This window comes from Nansenia antarctica (assembly GCF_963989245.1).
Source record: "Nansenia antarctica genome assembly, chromosome: 19".
In the NCBI taxonomy this organism is placed as follows: domain Eukaryota; kingdom Metazoa; phylum Chordata; class Actinopteri; order Argentiniformes; family Microstomatidae; genus Nansenia; species Nansenia antarctica.
Window position 1 is genome coordinate 10,777,651 of NC_137692.1, and position 24,483 is coordinate 10,802,133.

A 24,483-nucleotide genomic window follows, 5' to 3' on the forward strand; every position below is an offset into this window, starting at 1 on the left:
TTTTAATGAAAACAAACAAACGGTTACATGCACTTTTATTTTTATATTTTCCTTTTTTCTTTTTTCGTTGGGTAAGCACTGCTTACCCTGCTTATATGGACGGCACGTCCCTGCAGGCCACAGTACCCGTGCCATTTTTAGTTCCAGTTCGAGAAGGATAGCGAAAGTTGGGGAAAGGTACTTTTTTGCCAGGCTGCGTGTGACGTGTGACGCTGCACACCGTTGATTGGTCAATGGAAATCGTCATCCCATGTTCATAGATTTCTTCACTAACCGCCATTTTTAAATACCACAACAGATTTCGCTCTCGGGAAATGTCACTTACTGTTTCTGTAATAACTTATTAATAAAGATTTGACAGAGAATCTAAAGAGTACAGTTTGAAGGTCCCGCTGCACAGAAACTAAGGCTGATTTACCTACAGTGCCAGTCAAAAGTTTGGACACACCATCTCATTCAATGTTTTTTTTTATTTGTATAGTATTTTGTACATTTTAGATTCATACTGAAGACATCAAAACTATGAAAGAACACATATGGAATTATGTAGTAAACAAAAAGGTGTTAAACAAACCAGAAAATGTTTTATATTTTAGGTTTAAAAAATATAGCCACCTTTAAACATTTAAAAAATAATACCACACAGGCATTAATAAACACCTAAAAAACAATTTTGACAGAAATGGAGATAGAACCTTATTCTAACGTCACGAATTGTCACCATAATCAAGGACAGGGAGGAGCGTCGCTTGGACAGCCCTCCTCATATTACCATAGGTGAAGCAAGATTATTTCTGTACAAAAAAGGTTGAACTCTTAATCCGTTTTTCACCATATATTTTAACAGTTTATCATCCATCCAAATACCCAGGTATGTTTATTGTTCTCAGTATAACAGAATCTAGAGCATACATTTAGTTGTGTCCTCATTTAGCACCAGCTAAATGGCTATTTGTATTTTTAGGTGTACCATTTACCTGCTTCTAGCTAACATTGGGGGGGGACATGTTCCCTTGTGCTCCTACGCCCTTGTGTGTGTGTATGTCTATCTGCATGCCGTGAGCTTAGAATTATAAGGTTCTATCTCCGTTTAGGGTAGTTCAGAGTTATTGAGCGTCAAAGTTTTCACATTCCATTTCCATGTGAGATGGAACCTTTGTATTTTATGAATTACTAACTCAAGAATTTCAACATTTTAAAAATAACACCACACAGGCATTAATAAACACCTAATGGATCAGATTATGTAAAAAACTCAATTTGGACGAAAATGGAGATAGAACCTTATAATTCTAACGTCACGATGTGTGTGTGTGTGTGTGTGCATTTGCAGTGTTATCTCTGGTGAGTAAACAGGCAGTGTGTCTGTGTTGGTCTCCTCCAGGTGGGCAGGCAGTGAGACTTGACAGAAGATGAGACGGGGGTGCTGGCTCTTCAGATGGTTGGGGACAGGCATGACAATCTTCACTCTGATCACCTGCAGTTCGGGCCAGGACACAGAAGGTAGGCAGCAGGTGTGTGTGTGTGTGTGTGTGTGTGTGTGTGTGTGGGGGGGGGGGTTCTGTAGCTGAAACAGTCCTGTTCTGTTTTCATGCCATAAATGTGTCTTTTGGGGCTTTTAAAGGTCCCATATTATGAGAAACGTGTGCTGGTACATGTGGGTCTCTGATGCCCACTAACACAGAAACAAAGAATGTTTGTGAAATGTGAAATAAAGCAATTCGGGTCAGTTTTTTGTGGGCTGCGTAATTCAGAAAACATGCGATTGGCCTCTAGGCCTCGCGTCACACTGGAAGCATCGAAGTGGAGTCAGCACGTATTGACATCCGTTGTATTAAATCGGGCGCCGTGTTGAACATTTCCCTTGCCGTGTTCATCCGTCTGCTACATTCACTCCGATCACTTCCATGAAATGGTTTTGGATTCCTTGTTTTGTGGGGAACACTGTCTGGGATATTTGCTTTTGAACTTGATTCCCCAGGGAAATAACTGTGTGTTTGGTCGCCGCGCTGCCACACAGCGAACAAGCAGAGAACCGGTGATGATTTCCCAACCTGTGTGTAGCTGCATGTCACTTCCGAACGCAAGGTTTCCGATCGTTTCCATTCAAAAGGTTTTGGATTCCTTGTTTAATGGGGAACACTGCACAATAGAATTAAAAACCACTTGTAGTGGAGTGTTGAAGTACTTCATTCAGTGGACATCTTAGTATTTACAGTCAAATATCTCCTTTTTTTAGAATGGGAATAGATTGAGAGCCCTTAGAGCAGGGGTCGGCAATTAGGTTTGGCCTCGGGCCAATTTTTTTTGGAGCCACTGGATGGCGGGCCCGAACATAATCAAAGGCTAATTTAAGTAATTGATTGTTTAAACATGTGACACGTTCTAATGCTTTGACTTTTCTTTCGAAAAATGTACACATCGCTAGTCAACTAACACAGCTTGTTTTGTGAGCCTGCTAACAATGTAAAGTAGTGTTTTAGTTAACTAGGTAACAATGTAAAGTAGTGTTGTAGTTAACTAGGTAACAATGTAAAGTAGTGTTGTAGTTAACTAGGTAACAATGTAAAGTAGTGTTCTAGTTAACTAGGTAACAATGTAAAGTAGTGTTATAGTTAACTAGGTAACAGTGTAAAGTAGTGTTATAGTTAACTAGGTAACAGTGTAAAGTAGTGTTGTAGTTAACTAGGTAACAATGTAAAGTAGTGTTCTAGTTAACTAGGTAACAATGTAAAGTAGTGTTCTAGTTAACTAGGTAACAATGTAAAGTAGTGTTCTAGTTAACTAGGTAACAATGTAAAGTAGTGTTCTAGTTAACTAGGTAACAATGTAAAGTAGTGTTCTAGTAACTAGGTAACAATGTAAAGTAGTGTTCTAGTTAACTAGGTAACAATGTAAAGTAGTGTTCTAGTTAACTAGGTAACAATGTAAAGTAGTGTTCTAGTTAACTAGGTAACAATGTAAAGTAGTGTTCTAGTTAACTAGGTAGCAGTCCAATCCATTTCGCTGCAGTATTTTGGCTTGTCTAGCGAGTTTGTGTTGTGATTCTCAACAACGTTGAAACGTAGTTTCACCCTTTTCCATATTTTTGAATAATAAATGTGTGGACTGACGATGTAGCGCAGCCTAACTTATTCTAATAATTATTTAACATAGTTTCATTCTGATAATGACTCTCCCCTCCTCCCAGACAAGGTCACATTATTGTGAGTGGATTCTCAAAATAATCTGTTGGGCCAAATATTATTGGTGATGGGCCAGCAATGGCCCGCGGGCCGCCTATTGCCGACCCCTGCCTTAGAGGCTATAGCGCAAGATTGCCGATTTAGGCCTAGTTTAGATCCTTTCCTTCCTCCCTCCATTTCTTCCTTCCTCCGTCCCTCCCTCCCTACCAAGGTTCATACCGAACGAACCGTCACGGAAGCCCTCCACTCTGCCCAAGCTTCCTCCCTCTCCTCTGTTCTCATTCTCCTTGACCTGTCTGCTGCCTTCGACACAGTCAATCACCAGATCCTTCTCTCCATCCTCTCAGACCTGGGCATCTCTGGCACCGCACACTCCTGGTTTTCTTCCTACCTGGCGGGCCGCTCCTACCAGGTGACCTGGAGAGAATCGCTATCTTCTCCACGAACCCTCTCCACTGGAGTTCCCCAGGGTTCCGTCCTAGGGCCCCTACTCTTCTCCCTCTACACCAAGTCTCTTGGCTCGGTAATCTCTTCACATTGGCTCTCCTACCACAGCTACGCAGACGACACTCAACTCTTCCTGTCCTTCCCCCCGTCTGATGTACACGTGGCAACCCGTATCTCAGCATGTCTCGCTGACATTTCAACTTGGATGGCTGACCACCATCTCAAGCTCAATCTTAACAAGACTGAGCTCGTCTTCATCCCCGGGAAAGCCTGCCCTCTCCAAGACTTCTCCATCACAGTGGAGAACTCTACTGTAACCCCCTCCCTGACAGCCAAGAACCTTGGAGTGATCCTGGATAACCGACTATCCTGTGCGGAGAACATTGCAGCAACGGCTCGCTCCTGCAGATTCCTCCTCTACAACATCAGAAGGATACGACCATTCCTTACCAGAGAGGCAGCGCAACTCTTGATCCAGGCACTGGTCATCTCCCGCCTGGATTACTGCAATGCACTACTGGCTGGGCTCCCCGCTTCAGCCATTAGACCTCTGCAGCTCATCCAGAATGCTGCTGCCCGGCTGGTATTCAACCTCCCCAAATACTCGCATGTCACCCCTCTCCTTCGCACCCTGCACTGGCTCCCGATAGCAGCTCGCATCAGATTCAAGACCCTGGTGCTTGCATACCAGGCAGCTAAAGGGACAGCCCCTGCCTACCTGAAGGAAATGGTAACCCCCCAAACCCCTGCCCGCTCACTCCGCTCCTCCACCTCGGCTGGCCGACTGGCCCCACCTCCTCTACACAGCAGTCGGGCTGCCCGATCACGTCTCTTCACAACACTGGCTCCCCGCTGGTGGAATGAGCTCCCCACGGCTGTCAGAACGGCAGAGTCACTACCCATCTTCCGTCGTAGACTGAAGACCCATCTCTTCAGGTTACATCTTAACTGCTCCTCCTGAGACATCTTCCGACCCTCACCACTACGTCTCCTAAAGACACCCGCTTTCCCCTCTACTGTGTCCCTAGAACTTCTATTGCCCCCATTGTACTGTTTCTCAGTTTCTCCAGTAATAATAAAAAATAAAAAAAATAAAAAAAAGTTTTAGTAGAAGGCGATAATAGGGAGAAGGTTTTTCCTCCTATCAGTGGCCCCGGGCCCGAGCTAGAGTACTCTTCCTGCAACGAATGGTGGACTGCTGATTCACATGCTTAGTATTCAAATGTATTGATTGTAAGTCGCTTTGGAATAAGGCGTCTGCTAAATGCCAAAAATGTAAATGTAAATGTAAATGAACCGTAATGCTATCAGCTGAGTTAAAGAAAACCAACTCTTACCTTTGATGACAGCGACATCAGCCCTGTTTACCCGTACCTCCGCCGTTCTGTTCGTAATGATTTTAGAGGCAATAGATTATTTTTGCCCCGCGCATATTGCCCTGTAATTAGACCATGCGACCACAGCTCCCATGTGTCTCTTATTGTCCAAATGTTCCCTGAATTTTAGCTGCATGTTTTTCCAGCATGTAAATCCGTTGTCAATAAAAATTCGACTCCCCTTCTTTTCCCCTGCCAATACTGTGTCGTTTGTGACATTTACCAACGTTTATGCTATCAATAGTTCGAAGCTAGCGTTAGGTGCGAGGCTGCTAGGGAACATTATTTGTTTCACAAAATAGGCTGATTTAGTTGACCATGAACATCAGAGACTACATTACGAATGTTCATTTAAAATACTCGTATACTGAGCACTGGTATAATGAATGAATGAATGAATGAATGGTCTTTATTGTCATTGCTACAGTACAGGTACCAAACAACAACATTTAGGAGGGGTGGCTCCCCCGGTGTTAGGAAAGGAAAAAAAAAACACTTTTAAAAAAAATCACAAGAAGGGAAGGAGCTGGTTTACATAAATAAAGGCTATGTACACTATCCACTATACTATACTGTACAGATAGACGACTAGGGTTGTCATATTGCACAGTAGTGTTATTTCACATTTATTTAAAGTGTCGCAGTTTGCAGGCTTGAAATGTACATGTTTGTGCCTCAGCACTACACCTGATTTTTTCAGTCCAGCAGCTGCCATCAATCCGTCCAGACTGTCCCGTGCCCAGAACCTAGGTCTTTGCTGTGTTCAGGGCCTGGACGGCCCTGTGGTAGAAGCTGTTCTTCAGTCTGTTTGTCCTTGCGCCCAAGGTCCTGAACCGCCTTTTCGAGGGCAGCCTGGTAAAGTGTTCGTACCCAGGGTGGGTCGGGTCCCTGGAGATCTTGGAGGCCTTCCTGAGACAGCGTGTGTTGTACAGCTCTTCCAGAGAGGGGAGGGGGGCGCCGGTGATCTTCTGTGCTGTTCTCACGACTCTCTGTAGCGCATTTCTCTCCGCTGTTGTGCAGCTGGAGAACCAGTTGCAGATGCCGTAGGTGAGGATGCTCTCCACTGCGCCGCGGTAGAAGGTCACCAGTATCTCCTGCTTGCTGTGTTCCTTCCTGAGGACTCTCAGGGTGTATAGCCGCTGTTGTGCCTTCTTGATGGTGGCTTTTGTGTTGTCCTTCCAGGTCAGGTCATCCCGCATGTGCATCCCCAGGAATCGGAGGGTTGAGACTCTCTCCACGCTCTCTCCGTCGATGAGCAGGGGCTGGATCTCGGACTTTTTCCTCCTGAAGTCTACGATGATTTCCTGGGTCTTTGACTTGTTCAGCAGCAGGTTGTTGACCTTGCACAGCTTGCTCAGTTGCTCTACCTCATCCCTGTACACCGCCTCGTCCCCCCCCGAGATGCATCCCACCACGGTGGTGTCGTCTGCAAACTTTACGATGGAGTTGCTGGGGTGGACGGGGGTGAAGTCGTAGGTGTAGAGGTTGTAGAGGATGGGGCTTAGCACGCAGCCCTGGGGTGACCCAGTGCTGAGTCTGAGGGCTGTGGAGGTGTGGGGGCCCACCTGCACCCTCTGGGGGCGGTCGGTCAGGAAGTCCTTGATCCATGCACATATAGAGTGTGATAGACCCAGGTCTAGTAGTTTGGTCACTAGCCTGTCTGGAAGGATGGTGTTGAAGGCGGAGCTGAAGTCCACAAAGAGCAGTCTCGCGTAGCTGTTTCCCCTCTCCAGGTGGGATAGAGTGGCGTGGAGAGTCGTCGCGATGGCGTCCTCTGTGGACCTGTGGGCTCTGTAGGCGAACTGGTATGGATCCAGGTTGGGCGGGAGGCGTGTGAGTATGTGGGCCCGGACTAGTTTCTCGAAGCACTTCATGATGATTGGTGTGAGTGCCACCGGGCGGTAGTCGTTTAGGCAGCTCACCGTGCTTTTCTTCGGGACTGGGATGATAGTTGAGGTTTTCAGGCAGGGTGGGATGGTGGCCTGGGACAGGGACTGGTTGAAGATGTTGGTGAAAACCCCGGCCAGCTGGTCGGCGCAGTCCCTCAGCACCCGTCCCAGGACGCCATCCGGCCCCGAGGCTTTCCTGGGGTCCACCGCCTTCAGCACGCGTCTCACTTCATGCTCTGTGAGGGTGAGGCTGCTGAGAGCTGGAGAGAGTGGTGTTTGTGTTGTGGTTACCTCCGTTCGCCCCTCGTCGAACCGGGCGTAGAAGGTGTTCAGCTTTCCCGCCAGCAGGGGGTCGTCCTCTGCGGCTGTGAGCCTGTTGGCTCTGAAGTTTGTCATCTGCTGAACCCCCTGCCACATCCGCCTGGAGTCGTTGCTCAGGAGGCATTCCTCAATCTTCTCTCTGTGGTCTGCCTTGGCCGCTTTGATTCCGCGCTTTAGGTTAGCCCTGGTGGTGCTGTACAGCGGTGTGCTCTTCCCTGCGAAGAAGGCGGTGTCCCTCTCGTTGATCAGTTTTTGGACCTTCCCAGTCATCCATGGCTTCGTGTTGGGGTAGACCCGGACCCGTTTGTCCACGGTGACTGAGTTGGTGCAGTTCACTATGTGGTTCAGAACCGACGACGTGTACTGTTCCAGGTCCTCATGCTCATATTCCTGCCATGGGGTGTCGTTTAGGCAGATCTGCAGTGGAGCGGACCCTTCTGGCCAGGTTCTGACTGTCTTAGAACATGAAGAACATGAAAATGAGAATAAGAACATGAACCAGAGAACCAGAGAACAGCAGTAAATGCAATAACCCACAGTCGTCGCTGATGATGTTGCATTTTCGATTAGGATACAGGATTAAAGGGACCGGCGACGGGCGAAGAGAGAGGGAAGGGAGAGAGGGAGAAATCCAAATGTCCCGCTAAATTCGGACCAATCACAAAACTGTTTTGCAAGCGCGTCGCCGACGAGGTTAATTGCAACATTGTAACATATTGTAACTTACTACACCGTAAATCGGAACGAAATGTAGGTCTGAAAGCGGCCTAAACTAGCTTCAATCTGCTTTTTTTCTGTTCTCCGGTCATAATACCTCGCTGCCTTTCTCGTTGCGCAGCCTGAATCAAAGTGGACTGAATCAATTGGTGGCGGAGAAAATGTATTTGTGGCGGCCCGCCACGAATCAATGCATATAGAGGAAACACTGGGGTGTTGTGGATCACCGCAGGTAGGGAGTTCAAGAGGGTGGGGGCTGCCACACTAAGATCTCTGTCCCCGAAGGTTGATGCGGGGGGTGTGTTGGTATGTTGGTATGTTGATCGCCAAAACGTTCTTTGTGGATACAGTCACTGATGTCATTGGCATGGTCTTGTAAACAAACAGACACACGCACATGGCTATTTGTGGGGGTGTGGGGGGTGTGGGGGGTGGCTGAAGCTAAGGGAATATGTCCCCACACTATTACGAATACTACCCTCCACCCAAGTTTGCTGACAAATTCTAGGTATTTTGTGAATGTAGAAATGTTGGTTATTATATTGAGTGAGTTCTTCAACACAAAATGCAAAATAGGCACAAAATATATGCCAAAAAACGGAAAACACATTTGTTCACAACAATACTTGTTTGGGTTGTTTGCGGGGTCTTACAATTCCCTACATGCGGACTAAATCACTAGACCGTGTCCCATTTCCAGTCTGTGTCCTCCTACCTGTGTTGTTTGTTGTTACCTCAGAGTGACCTGCTCCTGTCTTACTAAGGAGTTTCCAGCCCACTGGCTATCACAGGGGCCCATGGCCTGTCGTCTGAACGCAGGCGCGAATAATTCTATAGGGAGCAGGTAGGAATTAGAGGTAGTTAGATGCTTGCGAATGCAAATGAGATCTGTTGGGTATCGATGTGTGGAAGTGTGAGAACCGCTGCTGCTGAGGGAGACAGTTTCTGTGTTGATGATGATAGAGGAGGGTGTGGTGTGTGTGAAGTGTGTGCGTGCATATGTGTGTGTGTGTGTGTGTGTTTGTGTGTGTGTTTGTGTGTGTGTGTGTGTGTGTGTGTGTGTGTGTGTGTGTGTGTGTGTGTGAAGTGTGTGCGTGCATATGTGTGTGTGTGTGTGTGTGTGTGTGTGTGTGTGCATCCGTGTTTGCATGTGCATATGTTTGGGGGGGTGTATTGTAATTTCTCATTGTTCTCAGTGTCACCTCAGGATGAACTTGATTTGGGAAGGTCTTTTACAACACTCCTCCGCCTCCTCCTCTTCTCATCCACAAACATCTCCAGTCTGTCTGTCTGTCTATCAAAGCCTCTTGGTCTCACTGCCTGTCTTCTGTCTGTCTGCCTGTCAAATTAAAATGTGAATGTGCAAAAACTCTAGAAGGGTAAAACTATGTTGTTACTGCAGTTGATAGTTAGAATGTTAATGAAAACAGATTCAACAATTAATAATGGAATGAATCAATCACAAACGGGCAGTGGCAACACAAAGCACTAATTACAAATCAGAAAATGAGTTACCACATTGATCTCTCTCGTTCTCTATCGCTCGTCCTCTCTCCTTCCTGTCTTCCTTCACCTTCTCATATTTTCATACATGCCTCGTATATTCTGACAGTCTGGACAGTAACATACTCCCTGCATCCCAATTCTCCCTTCTTCCCCTGAATACACTTGTAAACGACACCGTATGAATTCAAGATTGATGTAGTCATGGGCTCTTACAGCAATCCTTTGCTTTTAAATATCCTGTATGTAGAGTATATTAAATATCCTGTATGTAGAGTAGTGCACAACTGCACACGTCAGGGGACAGGATGGAGTATGGGGACGCAGGACTGTCTGCATCTAAGCAGGACTGTCTGCATCTCGTGAGCTTAGAACTATAAGGTTCTATCTCCGTTTAGGGCAGTTCAGAGATATTGAGCGTCAACGTTTTTACATTCCATTATGTTTTGTGAGATGGAACCTTTGTATTTGATTAATTACTAACTAAAATATTTCAATTTTTTTAAATAACACCACACAGGCATTAATAAACACCTAATGGATCAGATTATGTAAAAAAAATAATTTAGACAAAAATGGAGATAGAATCTTATAATTCTAACGTCACGATCTAAGCAGGGATCCATATTTTTTCCTCAATACCTTTCAATCCTGTCTGTCTGCCACTATTTACAGGCCTCACAGTTTAGTAAAGTTTAATTAAAGGTCAAGCCTCAATCTGTATGAGACAAACATGCCTTTTAGTACAATACCTCTCCTTACTGTGTTTGTGTGTGTGTGTGTGTGTGTGTGTGTGTGTGTGTGTGTGTGTGTGTGTGTGTGCGTGCGTGCGTGTGTGTGTGTGTGTGTTGAGTATCAAAAGATGTTCCACAGGGCTCTGTTTTAGGTCCTGTTCTTTTTACTATCTATATTATTGATATTGTATCCTCTGTTAATGGCTGTCAAATTCATCTTTATGCTGATGTTGTCTGGGGTGAGCTTAGCCCTGACATCACCACTCCACCTCACTGAGACCTGAGCACAACAATATGCCATCTTGTATTGTGTTGCTGCCTCTGTAAAATGTGCTATGGAGAACTTGCAGCTCTCTTTTAATGCATTACAAGATTCACTTATCAAACTGAAGATGGTACTTAGCCTAATGGTAACAAAACATGTTTTATGTTGTTTTCTAAAGCCAGAGGTATTGATCATAGTAGTCTCACTATAACTACTGTAAATGGTGTAATTATTGACAGAGTTCCAGGATATAAATATATTGGGATCTGGCTGGATGAGAAATTCACATTTCATTTCCATATTTCAAGTCTTGTGTGTAAACTACGTCTCTACGGGTTCCTGTATAGAAACATAGCCAGCTTCCCAATATTTAGTAGGAAGAGGATCATTGAAGCTATTTTCTTATCAGTTTCAGACTACGGTGATGTAATTTCGTGAGCTTAGAATGAGAAGGTTCTATCTCCGTTTAGGGTACTTCAGAGATATTGAGCGTCAAAGTTTTTACATTTCATTATGTTTTGTGAGATGGAACCTTTGTATTTTATTCATTTCTAACTAAAAAATGTAAACATTTTTAAAATAACACCACACAGGCATTAATAAACACCAAATGGATCAGATTATGTAAAAAACTAAATGTTGACAAAAATGGAGATAGAACCTTATAATTCTAACGTCACGATAGATTTATTAGAGTTACCATACTCGTCATTGCTCCCTGTATGATAAGGTTAGTTGGCCTTCTCTTGCAGAGGTGTTGGTTTTTGTTCATTTTTAAAACATTCATTGCTAAGCAACCTCCCTACATCACAAGAATGTTCGATTTTAACTTTGGTCCATATCCTACAATGTGCAAATTACTTACTTATGCTTACTGTCCCCCGAGTACATTCTACCCTTGGAAAGACTGCCTTTTGCTTTAGTGCTCCTAGCTCTTGGAATGATCTGCAACGCACTTTAAAGATTGATGTACTTCCAAACTTTGCACAGTTCAAGGCTTTGATCTATAATCACTGCACTTCAGTTCGTAATTGTTTTAGCTGATCGTTTTTTAATCTTTTATTCTTAGTTTTTATCCTCTTCTCCTTGTTTTTATTCCTATGTTACTTTATCTTCTTTATCTTTACTTTATCTTTATCACTCGTCGTCTCTGTAAATGAGGGGAACCTCAGTGGACCATCGAGTTGAAATAAAAGGTTGAAATAATGATTGTGTGTGTGTGTGTGTGTGTGTGTGTGTGTGTGTGTTTGGAGAGATTGTCTGATTAAGAGGCCAGATGTGCAGGCTCTGCCTGTCTGCAGTAGAAGTGGCCCGAGCTGCGTTGTGAGGGTACTGGAGTGGATCTGTGCATGGAGGTTTTAATCTGTGGGCGGCTGTGGCGCAGGAGGTAGAGTCGGCGTCTATGCGCATGAGCGGAAGTTGAACAGGTGTGTTTGGACTGAGAAAAAGTTTGAGCGTGTCTTTGAAAAAAACAAACGAACATCATAATAACATCTTTATTTAAGCGAGTTAAGGATTTTGAGTACCCCGACAGCTTCGTGCTGATCGGGGGCTTCTAAGGACGGACGACATGGCAACGAACAACGCGAATGGAATGGACGACGATAAAAGCAACACGGACAAACGGTATGACGCAAGTTTAACGGTGGAAGTGCGACTGGAGCAGGGAAGTAATATAACCATGATGGAAATGTTACGAGGCATAAAGGAGGTGTGTGGAAATGTGGAGGGCTGTCGGGATAAAGGAGACAGGAAATATGAGATCACGCTGGCATCGAGGAGAGGGAAGGACAAGCTCACGGATGGGTTCATGATAAAAGACGTGAGAATAATGGGAAGGGACTTGGCGGTGGATGAAATGGTGGTCTCGTTTTTGCATCTCCCGGTATATCTGAAGGACGACGTGATCAGGTACAGGCTGGAGTCGTGGGGGGTGAAGGCGGTGTCACCTATCAAAAGAAAGACGTGGCCGGGAACTGACATTGCAGACGGGACGAGATACATGAAGGTGAAGTTCACCGAAGAGGTGAGGTCTTTGCCCTATTCTACCAAGTTTGAGACCCTGGTTGGAGTGGATCACTTTAGGGTGATTCATGATAAGCAGGTGAGGGTATGTAGGCTATGTATCAAACCAGGACATGTAATCCGAGAATGCCCGGAGTTCGTATGCTACAAATGCAATAAACAAGGACATTATGCACGTGAATGCATGGGAAGGAGATATGATGGAGGAGAGAGAGTGAGCAGTGATGAGGAGGAGGAGGAGGAGGAGAAGGAGGAGGAGAAGGAGGAGGAGAAGGAGGAGGAGGAGGAGGTGGTGGAGGAGGAGGAGGAGGAGGAGGGGGACGAAGAAGAGGAGATGGAGGGAGAGGAGGAGGAGGTGGTGGAGGAGGAAGTGGTGGAGACACAAGGAGAAGGTGGGGAAAGGAGCCATGAAGACGTGACGGAGGGAGGAGGACAAGCTGAGGTGGTGGAGGAGACCCAGATGGAGCCGGAAGTGGAGAGAGGAGCGGAGGGGCCTGGTCCGGTGGAAATGGAGGGTAAAGAGAGAGAGGAGATTGGAGCCAGCCTAGACAACGCAGTAAGGGATGGAGAGATGGATGAGGCAGGGCCTTCAACAGAGGGCGTGGGGAAAAGAAAAGGTTCCGATGAAGGACTATATGCGGATGTACAGAGGGTGAGGACAAGATCGGGAAGGGGTGCAAAAGGTGCACAAGGGAAGAAGACTAAGGTAGGAAAATGACATGGCGGTGTACATGATCTTTTTCTTTGTAATCTTGACGATGGTCAGGGTTGTTGCTGTCAACACAAATGGACTCAGGGATAGGAAGAAGATGGAGCTTGTGTTGGCAGCATACAGAGAGGAGATTATATGCCTCCAGGAGACGCATTGGACAGAGGACATAATGGAGGATGTAAGAAGGAGGTGGAATGGACAAGTTTATGTGAGTAATGGAACTGTGTATGCTTGTGGGGTGGCTATTTTGGTAAAGAATGGGGTAGTGAAAAATGTAAGGAATATAATGAATGACAATGAGGGAAGAGTGGTGGGAGTGGGGTTCGAATATCAAGGGATAGAGTATGCACTATATTGTATATATGCACCAAATGTGGACAAATATAGGAAAGTTTTTTTTGAATCTTTGAAAGAGAAATGTGTTGGGAATTGTATTATGGTAGGGGATTATAATGTGGTGGTGGACAGGTTAGATGTAACAAGGGGGGTGAAATTTAGGAATGATCCGTCACGCCCAGTATTATTAGAAATGATGCGCACAAGAGGAATGGTGGATATATGGAGGGAGGGGCACCCTGATGCACAGGTTTTTTCAAGGAGACAAATGGTGATGGGGGTTTTGAGACAATCAAGGATCGATTTATGTTTAGTGAAGAGGGAGGTGAGGCACCTGGTTGGAAGGGTTGAGTATCGGTTTATGGCCTTTAGCGACCACGATGCTCAGTCTTTCCAGCTAGGTGCGAGGAACGTAGGGGGAAGAGGAGGGACATGGTGCTTTAATGCAAGTTTACTGAAAGATAGACGTTTTGGGGTGATAGTAAGAGAGTGTGTGAGTGTTGCTATGGAAGACCAGATGTATGAGAGTGATGTGTGTGTGTGGTGGGAAGGGATGAAGGATAAATTAAAAGCTGTAATAATAGCATTCGCAAAACTGAGAGGAAAAGAGAGGGTGAGGGAGGAAAGAGATTTGCAGAAAAGGTTAGCAATAGAACAGGAAAGAGTTGATAATATTCCAGGGCATGATTTAGCAGAGTATTTGAGAGTGAGGGAAGATTTGAGGGAGCTAGAGAAGAGAAAGTGTGAAGGTGCTTTAGTAAGGAGTAGGGCAAGGTATGTGGTTGAGGGAGAAAGGAGTACAGCATTCTTTTTAGGTTTAGAGAAGAGACAGAAAGAGAAAGGGAAAATTAAGGAATTAGAGAATGATAAAGGTGAAATAATAACAGACTTAGTGGGAATAATGGATACTGTGCAGTCATTTTATACAGACCTATATACATCTGGGGGGGTGAATGAGGAATGTATGAATAAAGTATTAGAAGCAGTGGAAGCTAGGGTGACAGAAGAAGAAGGGAAAATGTGTGATGCAGACCTAAGGGTGGAGGAGGTTAAGACAGCCATCATGGGGTTAAACCCAAATAAGAGTCCGGGTTCGGATGGGTTGACGGCTGAATTTTATAAAGCTTTTGTTGACATCCTGGCCCCTATATTGTGCAGAGTGTATACGTGTATGGGGAATAAAAGGGTTGTTCCGGACTCTATGGGTTTGGGGGTGCTCACGTTATTGTATAAGGGTAAAGGGGACAGGAACAAATTACAGAATTATAGAGCATTATCATTACTTAATTGTGATTATAAAACCATAGCAAAAGTATTAGCAAATAGATTGAATAAAGTAATGAAAAACATGATTGCACCTACCCAGGCCTATGGAGTCCCAGGGAGGGATGTGGCAGAGAATATGTGCACATTAAGGGATGTTGTGAAGGACATGAGGGAGGAAGGGGGTTTATTGTTATCTTTGGATTTAAATAAGGCTTTTGACAGGGTGGAACATGTTTTTTTATTGAAAACAATGGAACATTTTGGGATTGGGACTGTTATGAGGGATTGGATTGAACTATTATATAAGAATGCAAGAAGTAAAGTAAAGATAGATGGATTATTGACTGACTCCTTCCCTTTGGGGAGATCAATAAGACAAGGGTGTCCACTGTCAGCATTGCTATATAGCATATCTGTGGAGCCATTGGCAGCGTATATTAAGCAGGAGAAAGAAATTAAGGGAATAAATATGCCGGGGGGAGGAGTTAGCATAATCCATCAATATGCAGATGACACGACATGTACTGTCAGGGATGTAAATAGTGTGAACAAAATAATGGGGTGTGTAAACATATATGGAAAGGCTTCTGGTGCAAAAGTGAATGTTGACAAGTCTGAAATGTTGTGTATAGGGGGAGTGAATACAGACAATTGTGTTTTTGATTTGAAAATTGTAAAGGGGATGATAAAAGTGTTGGGGATATATCTTGGAGAGGATGACAGGGAGGCTGTTGATTACACATGGACAGGGGTTTTGAATAAAATAAGAACAACATTGAATTATTGGAAGCAAAGGAACATGAAACTGAAGGGAAAAGTTGTAATTGTTAATGCACTGTTAATGTCAAAATATGTTTATGTATTAGGAGTATTGAATGTACCAGAGTGGGTTCTAAAAGAAACCAGGATGTTAGTGTCAGATTTTTTGTGGAGAGGAAAGGGGGTTAAAATAGCGTATGATGTATTAGTAGCAGATTATGATAAAGGAGGGTTGAAACTGGTAGATTTGGAAGTAAAGATGAGGGCAATGAGAGTCAGAACAGTCAAAAGGTTTTTGTATGGGGAGGAAGGACATGGATGGAAAGGATACTTTAGGGAATGGGTACATAGATGTGGGGGGTGTGGGGATTATGGGTTGTTGATGTGCTTTAAAGCACGGATGTATGATAGGGTGCCGGAATTCTATAAAGAGGTGTTTAAAGCCTGGGGTAGTTTTTTGCCTCAGGTAGGATATGAGTGTGAGAAGAGAGGGGAGATACTAAATGTTCCAGTTTTATTGAACCCTGTAATAAGAAGAGAGGGGAAAATGTTAGAATCTAGGAGTTTCTGGAGGGCAGGACTGATTAGAGTAAGGGATTTTAGGTATGAGGTAGTGCCAGGGTTCCTATCAGAGCAGGCAATTATAGAAGTTGTTAGGGAAACAGATGAGGAGATGAGAAGGGGAGAAATAGTGAGCATGTATAATAAAATAAAGCAGAGTATACCAGGGGAGTGGGTGAGTAGGTTAGATAGGGAGTTAAAAGGGAAGGAGCAAACAGAGTTACCTAAGTTAAGACTAGGGAAAGGGGAAACAGTGCGGGACTTCTCAGCGGTTAAGGTGAAGGAGTGCTACTGGGCACTGTTGGAGAGCAGAGTGAAGGAGCCTGCGGCAGAGAAGGTGTGGAGGCAGGTGTTCCCAGGATTGGAGGTGAAGAACATATGGAGGAATTTATTTTTAAAATATAATAGTTTAGAATGTACTCATTTTGATTTTATGCTTAGGCATAACAGGGTTTATACTAAGGTGGTGTTGCATCAGGTAGACAGAACAGTTTCGAGGGAGTGTGATGTGTGTGGGATACAGGATGAGAACTTAATGCACATGCTTTTTGAATGTAAAGAAATGAAGGGATTCGAAGAAAGGTTGAAAGGACTAGTGAAGAAGCATTGGGGGGTGGAGGTGGTGGGGATGCAGGAGTGGAGGAGGATGGTGGTTTTTGGGGTGGAGGGAAAGAGAAGGGGAGTGAATATATGGTGTTTAAATTATGTATTATCACAGGCTAGGTATGCAATTTATTTGAGGAGGAATTTAGCAAGATTTGAGGGAAAGTGGATAACGGTGTGGAAAGTCTTTGAGGGATTGGTCAGGAAGAATGTGGGACTGATGCACAAGACAGGGCAAAAAGATTTTGAGAAGTTGTTTATTAGGGATTGTGGGTTTATAAGAGTGGTGGTGGATGGAGGGTTGGAGTTTGATTTAGATTTTTGAAGATGTTTTTTGTGTTGCATTCATTTGTTATTGATTTATGATAAAGGGTTATCTTGGTTATGAAGGACTGACGGAATAATAGATGGATGCATCTCATACCAAAATGGTATGGGTGTGTTTTGTTTTTATCTATTGGTTTTTAATTTATTTTATTTGAATTAGAATACAATGAAGGCTATAAAATGAACATGTATGAATATGTATAGCTATGATTGTATTTAAAAGAATATTTTTATAATAAAAGATAAAAAAAAAAAAAAAGAGCCACCGTCTAATGATCGCAAGGTTGGCAGATCGGCGGTTCGAGCCCCGGCTGGCCACATGTCGAAGTGTCCTTCAAGGCACTGAACCCCAAATTGCTCCCAATTTGGGTACCAAGCTACCATGCAAGGCGGGCCGGCGGGCCGGCGCCTTGCCGCCATTGGTGTGTGAATGGGTGAATGAGAGGCCGTTGTAAAGCGCTTTGGATAAAGGCGCTATATAAGTCAGTCCATTTACCATTTAATCTGAGAGCCAGAAGGCTGTAATCACGGCCTCTGTAGTCCAGGAGGGTGGAGTCTGGTTCCATGTTCGCCTTCCGGCACTGCAGGGTGACATCAGTGCAGCTAATTAGGAGTGTGATTGTGAGCTTCGCCCTCCTAGTAGAGTATGGTAGAGTAGTTTACCTCAGGAAGGAGGACTTGATGGGGGGGGAGGATGGAGTAAGAGGGAGAGGAGGGAGATGAGGGATGGGGGGTAACAAGTGAGCCTGGGCTGGTGGAGCGTGGGGGTGGGGAGGGAACATGGGACTGGGGGGAGTGGGGTGAAGGAGAGGAGGGAGAAAGGGAAGGTGGGGTTAGGATGTAGGACAGGATTGAGGGAATGTGTGGGGAGGAGGGAGGATGGAGAGAGAGTGGGATTACATGGTCAGCAGCTCAGACCCCCCTCCACACACACACACACACACACACACACACACACACACACACACACACACACACACACACACACACGCACTCACACACACCATGAAGCAAAATTAAAAGCCCTTCTCAACATTGAAACATTGACCTAGAGTGAGGGATTACATTCTGAGCACGGTTGATCTGCATTATGACAACGTTTAATTTTAATCCTGCACTATCTGTTGGCATCTAAACAAAGTGCTCCTGTTTTTGTTTTGCTTTTTTGTTTTGGCCTGTGATGTGACCTCCCGCGAACAGGCAATGTGTGGCATTGGACAGATGCTCTCTGTGTCTCTCCCAGCTTTGCGCTATCTTCCTCTGGATCGCTGGATCTGTCCCAGTGTCCCCCCCCCTGCGATCCTGGATGGTTGTGCTACGCAAATTAACTTCACTGAGCCCCTGGGAAATTAAAAAACGTGTCACTGTTAGCTCTGTCACACAACCTGTCCCATCCCGGGCATCCTGCCACAGCCAGAGACACAGAGGGTCATAACTGACCTTTGCCCCTCGAGTGTTTTTAACTTAATGCTCATCCTTTTGACGTGGCAGTTGTTATCAGTGACGCTTAGTTACCTTGTTGAGATCCCCCCAGTCCCACTTCCCCCCAGTCAATCGCCTGGAGTGGAGGAGAGTTTACACACAACAGGCTTTCCCTGTTGCTTCCTATCCATACTCAAGGCGTATTGCACATGTTCCTTGCACATGTTCTTGTTATAAGAGTATGGCTAACGAACTTGCCATCTTGGTGCACCACAGTGCCTTAGCTTTACCCTACACATGTTACATTTAAGCAGCGAAGCATGAAAAGAAAGTTACCAAAACTCAATCAATTTGTCGAAAAGTTGTCTATGAATTTATGTCTAAAGCTCCATCTGGGAGAAATGAACCGAGTAAGTGTACTGTCAAATAAAATGTGCTTTTGAGAACATAGTGATCCAAGGTAATTTCAAGCATAATTGATGTTTTAGCTGGGTAAGTGTGTAATTGATTCCTATGCAAATGCATATTGAGTCTATAACACAACAATGTGGAAAAATAAGTGAATATGTCAGCAATATTACAGCCTGCAGTAATAATGACTAAATCATGTACAGGAACAGCTTGAAGACTCATAAAAAAAGAAAAGTGTTTTATTCTGCCCAAAACATCAGAGAATTTTCTGACATTTATTTAGAGAGTGGGGAGACTAAGAGGGACATAGATGAGAGGGAGGACAGAGGGCAGACTCGTGGACCCAGGACTTTCAGGGAATCACTAAGCCATGACACAGGCACGGGGCATGCATATTTGATAGGAATAGAATCCTCTCCTTCTCACCTGGGCAACAGATGTTTAGTTTGCAACGTGAAGTAAGGCGACATACGGCCAGTGAGGAACCTTAGATGGGCCGGGGGATGTCGTGTCAGGAGCCTGTCTTCTCTATCCCTCTCTGATGATCACATTGTAAGAGGACACTGGGTGGGGGGATGGGCAGCATGTGTCTGTAAACGTGGTTTAGTCAGTGACACTTGATGCTTAGTGACTCACGGTGAGAGAGAGAGACAGAGAGAGAGAGAGACAGAGACAGAGAGAGAGCGAGAGAGATTGTGTGTATGTGCATGTGTGTGTGTACATTGTGTGCATTTGTAAGTGTATGCTGCTGAGTATCATTGTGTGTTTGTTTGTGTGTGATATCATCAGGTTTACATCCTGTATAATACTGTGCCTTTTTGTGTACCGAGTACTGTTTGTGTCACACACCTTTTTGTGTTTCACAAATGTCCCATTTTTCAACGCTCTCATAATATAGAACCCTGGCCGCAGTTTACTGCTGGAAAGATAATAATAATAAAATAAAAACATACTGAAGTCTGTACATGTATCAGGAGATAATATAATGTGTTCACTATACGTGCATATCATTTAATGTTGGTATGTCTTGGTCCACTAACTCTCTATTTTCCTTATTCTCTCCTCCGCTCCTCCTGTCTGCCCGTTCTCTAATGATGAACAAACATAACACCTTTATTTCATTTCCTTTCTTCCATGATTCTCTTCTGCTGTCTGCTGGCACCACTAACCCTGACCCTGTCCAGGCTGGCAGTACGAGGGTAAGAGGGTCAACCTTTCCTTTTCTTCCCCTTTTTTATTGCTCTTCTCCCCATTCCCACCTCTCACTTTCTCTCTTTGTCTCTGTTTCTGTCTGTTTCTCTCTCTTTCGTCAGCTGATGACAGTTTATGACAGGTGGATACAGAGCACACATTCACAACTCCAGTCATCTTTGGGCTTCATTGATGTAGACCTACTGTAGGAACGGAGATAAGTGGGAAAGGGGAAGTGTGAACCAATAGACACCGAAGCCTTCAAGGACTGGGACTGAGGGGACCCAAACTGAAGAATTATTGCAGGGGATTTTGGCAAATCTTTTTGGGCCGCTACCCACACGTTTAGCTGTGTTACTCATTCCACGAATGCATGATCCTTACAAGTTGTACCTCGTTGTAAAGGTGACTAATCAGGCTTTCCAACAATATAAAATACAATACCAATTGGTATTATTAAAGGGGAGGAAATAACGTTATATCGACTGAAATAACGTTTCCAAACTTTTTTTGAGGAGTTTAGATTGTAATGAAACATGCTTTTGAGTTTCCTTTTGAATCAAATCAAATAAAATGTTATTTGTATAGCGCATTTCTTACAAGATGCAACTCAATGCGCTTCACACAATGAACATTTTCAGTCAATCAGTCAATCAATCAATCAATACTGACAGAGCCGCGAGCAGGCAAAAGTAAAAACCTGTACACTATGTAGCCAGGAAAATTCCCTTGCAGCCCTCTACACATAGAGCGACTACTAGCCAGTTTGCCTACCAGCACCCAGCGGTGAGACCACCACTAAATGTGCAGGTATCTGCAGTAGCTAGCTTTCTTTTAACCTTATCTGTGCCACAAGTTTGAAGTCCCCTGTCATAGGTTGCCATCATTTATGTTCAATGTATGTTATTAATCATGCTTATTACTATGCTGATGGTTTTGCTAAAGTGTATGACTATTCTATTAGATGTTGGATAACGTACAGCTCGTGTTTTAAGAAGCCCCTACACTGAGCTAATGTGTCGTGTTGTGTTGTCTTTCTGCCATGCAGAGTGTAAGCTGTCTCGTTCAGGCCCCCCTGCCACCATAGTAACCATCGACGAGGAGAGCCCCAATGGTATGTACCTTCTGTTTATGATTCATCTGCTCTGGTAAAGCTAGAGTTATCATTCATACCTACAGTATACACAACTCTACCAGATCCTGTACTTAAGTAGGCTGTGCCCTACTGTTATTGTACTGTTAAAATACATTTTCCTAAACGGAGATAGAACCTTATAATTCTAAGCTCACAACTTATCAAATCATTAGGAGTATTTATTTAGTTCTTGCAAGAAGGAGCGATTGTCCGGCCAACAAAAATGGGCTTCTCAGTACAATGGCTCAACTGGGGCAGTCCCAGGTGATCATATTTACCCCCCCCTACCCCCACTCCCACTTGAGAACCCAGGTCAGAACCCTCCAGGAGGAGGGTGAACAAGGTATGCGGTCTGCTCTAGGCCTGACTCAGGGAAGAGGACACCCCTGCCTTGCATAGTCCCGTGGGCTGCGCCATTTAAACAACCAGGCAATTCTCATGATTGGGCATGGGACACAAGCTCAGGCTTGATCACCCTGTAGCTGGCCGCCTTAGATGAGGGTGTCTAGTGTTGAAAAGGCCGAAACACCCCATGATTCAAAGGTACTCTACTGATGATGTGTCCCGAAATGTAACATCCTTCCCATGTCTGAGATACAGCTCCCATGCCACTCTCAACATCAAGGCAAACCTCATGTGCGTACCATCCATTGGCACAATGGACAGTATAACATCACGTCCCGTGTTTCATAATTCTAGGTTTACAACATCAGTGGGCGGTTTGTCCTGGGGTTGGCTATGGTAGACATAACTGTGAGAGTAACACAGAGAGAGAGAAGGAACAGCGCTTCTCCTCCTCCGAAGCCCTCTGCTTATCAGTAGTCGTAAAACCTTTGTTTATCACATGAGAGTATCCTGCTCTGCCTTCTTGTCATTCACACCGTTTTCAGTATTCACACAGTTTTCAGTAAACATTGTCACATTGTTATTGTATTAAAGACATTTCTTTCCCGCAACCAGTCAAACGTTTGGACACACTTTTGACTTGTACTGTACATCAACAGATGTGTATTTGATCCCAGATGATAGCACGTGAAAGTATTAATGGAAACACTTATTTCGAAAGAGATCCAGTTCCAAGTTGGATATGTGATAAAGCATACTGTGGGGACTGCCCTGAGTATTTAACTGAGTTGAAGGAGACCTATTGTAATAGCCCTGGCCTTTATGCAGCATATTTTAAGGTTGTTTCATTTTGAAGATGTACAATTGATTGCCATAATCTGTGCTCCTCCTGAGACCATATTCAATGAAACTGCTATCGTCAGCTTTACTAGGAGACTTTCCATTGAGAACATCGAAGGCAAAGCAACTGGTTGTTACTGTTGTGTGTGCTTGTGTGTGTTTGTGTGTGTGTGTGCATGTGTGTGCTGGTGTGTATTGGCCTCCCGGGGGTTGTGTGATGCTGGGGGAAGTGGATGGTTCAGATGGTGTTTGGTGTTGAGAGGGACTCTGCTGTGCTTGGCTGTGTTACTGGTGGCTTCCTGAGCTGGACGTGTGCTAGACTGTTTACTGGAGCGTATTACATAACATGTGTGTTTATGTTATGTTCAGGTGTTCTGTTTGTTTCAAATGTTTCTGTATTTCATAAAGAGGAAGGAGCTATTCCTCCGTCTGAACCCTGTCTCTACTCATCCTCCTTCTTCTGTGTGTGTGTGTGTGTGTGTGTGTGTGTGTGTGTGTGTTTGAAGTGTGTGTGTGGATAGTGTGTGCTCTGAGGTATATAGGGAAGCATTTCTGACAGTGGAACAGGTGTGCCTTACATAGCGTGACCCCCTGCAGGTTAACTGTGTAATGAGCAACATTATATTATCTCTCTGCTTGTTAATAAACAATCACTCATGCTCTACTGGACTACTGGAACAAACTGCAGGAGTGTGTGTGTGCGTGTGTGTGTGTGTGTGTGTGTATGTGTGTATGCCTGTGCATGTGTGTGTGTATGACTTCAAGTGCCATTGCTTGTGAGTTGGTTTTGGGTGGGGGATCTCAACATTAAAAGACCCCCTCCAGTCAACATTGGTATGAAATATGCAATTTAGTTGAAACAATTGGAATAAATAGATATCTAGACCCAGAGTCAAAATCCTTAAAATCAGAGGTATGTCTTTTTGGAGACGTGCAATCAATCTGAGGTCATCCAGGTGAGTTCTCTGTCCAACCCCCGCAACCTTTTTTGGAAACAGGTAATACTCCCTTCAAATATAACTTTCTAGTGTCGTGAGCTTAGAATGATATGGTTCTATCTCCGTTTAGGGTCGTTCAGAGATATTGAGCGTCAAAGTTTTTACATTCCATTATGTTTTGTGAGATGGAACCATTGTATTTGATCAATTACTAACTCAAAAATGTCAACATTTTAAAAATAACACCACACAGGCATTAATAAACACCTAATGGATCAGATTATGTAAAAAACTCAATTTTGACAAAAATGGAGATAGAACCTTATAATTCTAACGTCATGGTGTGTTGCTAGCCTTTAAGATCAGAGTAGAGTCACCACTATGCTCCCAAGGCTTTGTTATATTATAGCTTGCTTCATTTGTTCCATATTTTCATTCCATATCTAATCAGCTACGGTGATTTCCACAGTCAATTCCTATGAAGACAACCTAACGATTTTGGGAAAGCCATTGATCAAAGGAACTAAAATGTTTACATGGTCAAAAGGCATTTTCAATAGGGTGACAGGAAATCTATTGATGAGGATATAGTAATATAACGTTACTCTATTATTCGTTCACCAAGCAACACATTTGTCCCATTTCTGAAGTCTCTGCGCAGCACAGAGGGAAGAGAGCAACGTTATGTGGCCATCCTTTACATGCAGCTGTGTACATGATGCAACTTGCCAAAGGGATATGTTGATCTGGTTATTTATAGTACGTCATCCTAATTTTCATCCACATGTACCGTATCCTTCTCTTGGTCTTTCTTTTTTTTTTTAAAGTATTTTTTTCTGAGTAGGGTAGTCCCACTCATATTTCTCATTTTTATTGGACAGATTCAGTGAAGTAAGCGAGAGAGAGAGAGAGAGAGAGAGAGAGAGAGAGAGAGAGAGAGAGAGAGAGAGAGAGAGAGAGGGCATATCAGTAGGGCATGGGCCGGATTCGAACCCATGCCGACATGGGCATATGTGTGCACTGTAGACCGCGGTGCTAGACCACTGGACCACCTCAGGGGGGTATTCCATTAACGTCGCTAAAGGAAAATCCTGGCTTATTTTTGATAACTCTCGCGAGACTTGTCAGAATATGCCTGGATATTTTTAGGAACTCTCGCGAGACTTGTCAGACTA

The 24,483-nt window shown here is 44.3% G+C and overlaps 1 protein-coding gene across 1 annotated transcript in view; it reads left to right on the top strand.

Annotated features, from left to right (window-relative positions):
- Window positions 1–1,412: 1,412 nt before the first annotated feature.
- The window catches only part of LOC308174167 (protocadherin-15-like), a gene marked incomplete at both ends in the record, with an annotated part of 188,179 nt that continues 165,108 nt past the window's right edge, over window positions 1,413–24,483 (top strand). The window contains 3 exons of the mRNA XM_080549237.1: window positions 1,413–1,503; window positions 20,044–20,058; window positions 21,099–21,164. Coding sequence (XP_080405363.1) covers window positions 1,413–1,503; window positions 20,044–20,058; window positions 21,099–21,164 — 172 coding nt within the window. The remainder of the gene's footprint in view (window positions 1,504–20,043; window positions 20,059–21,098; window positions 21,165–24,483) is intronic.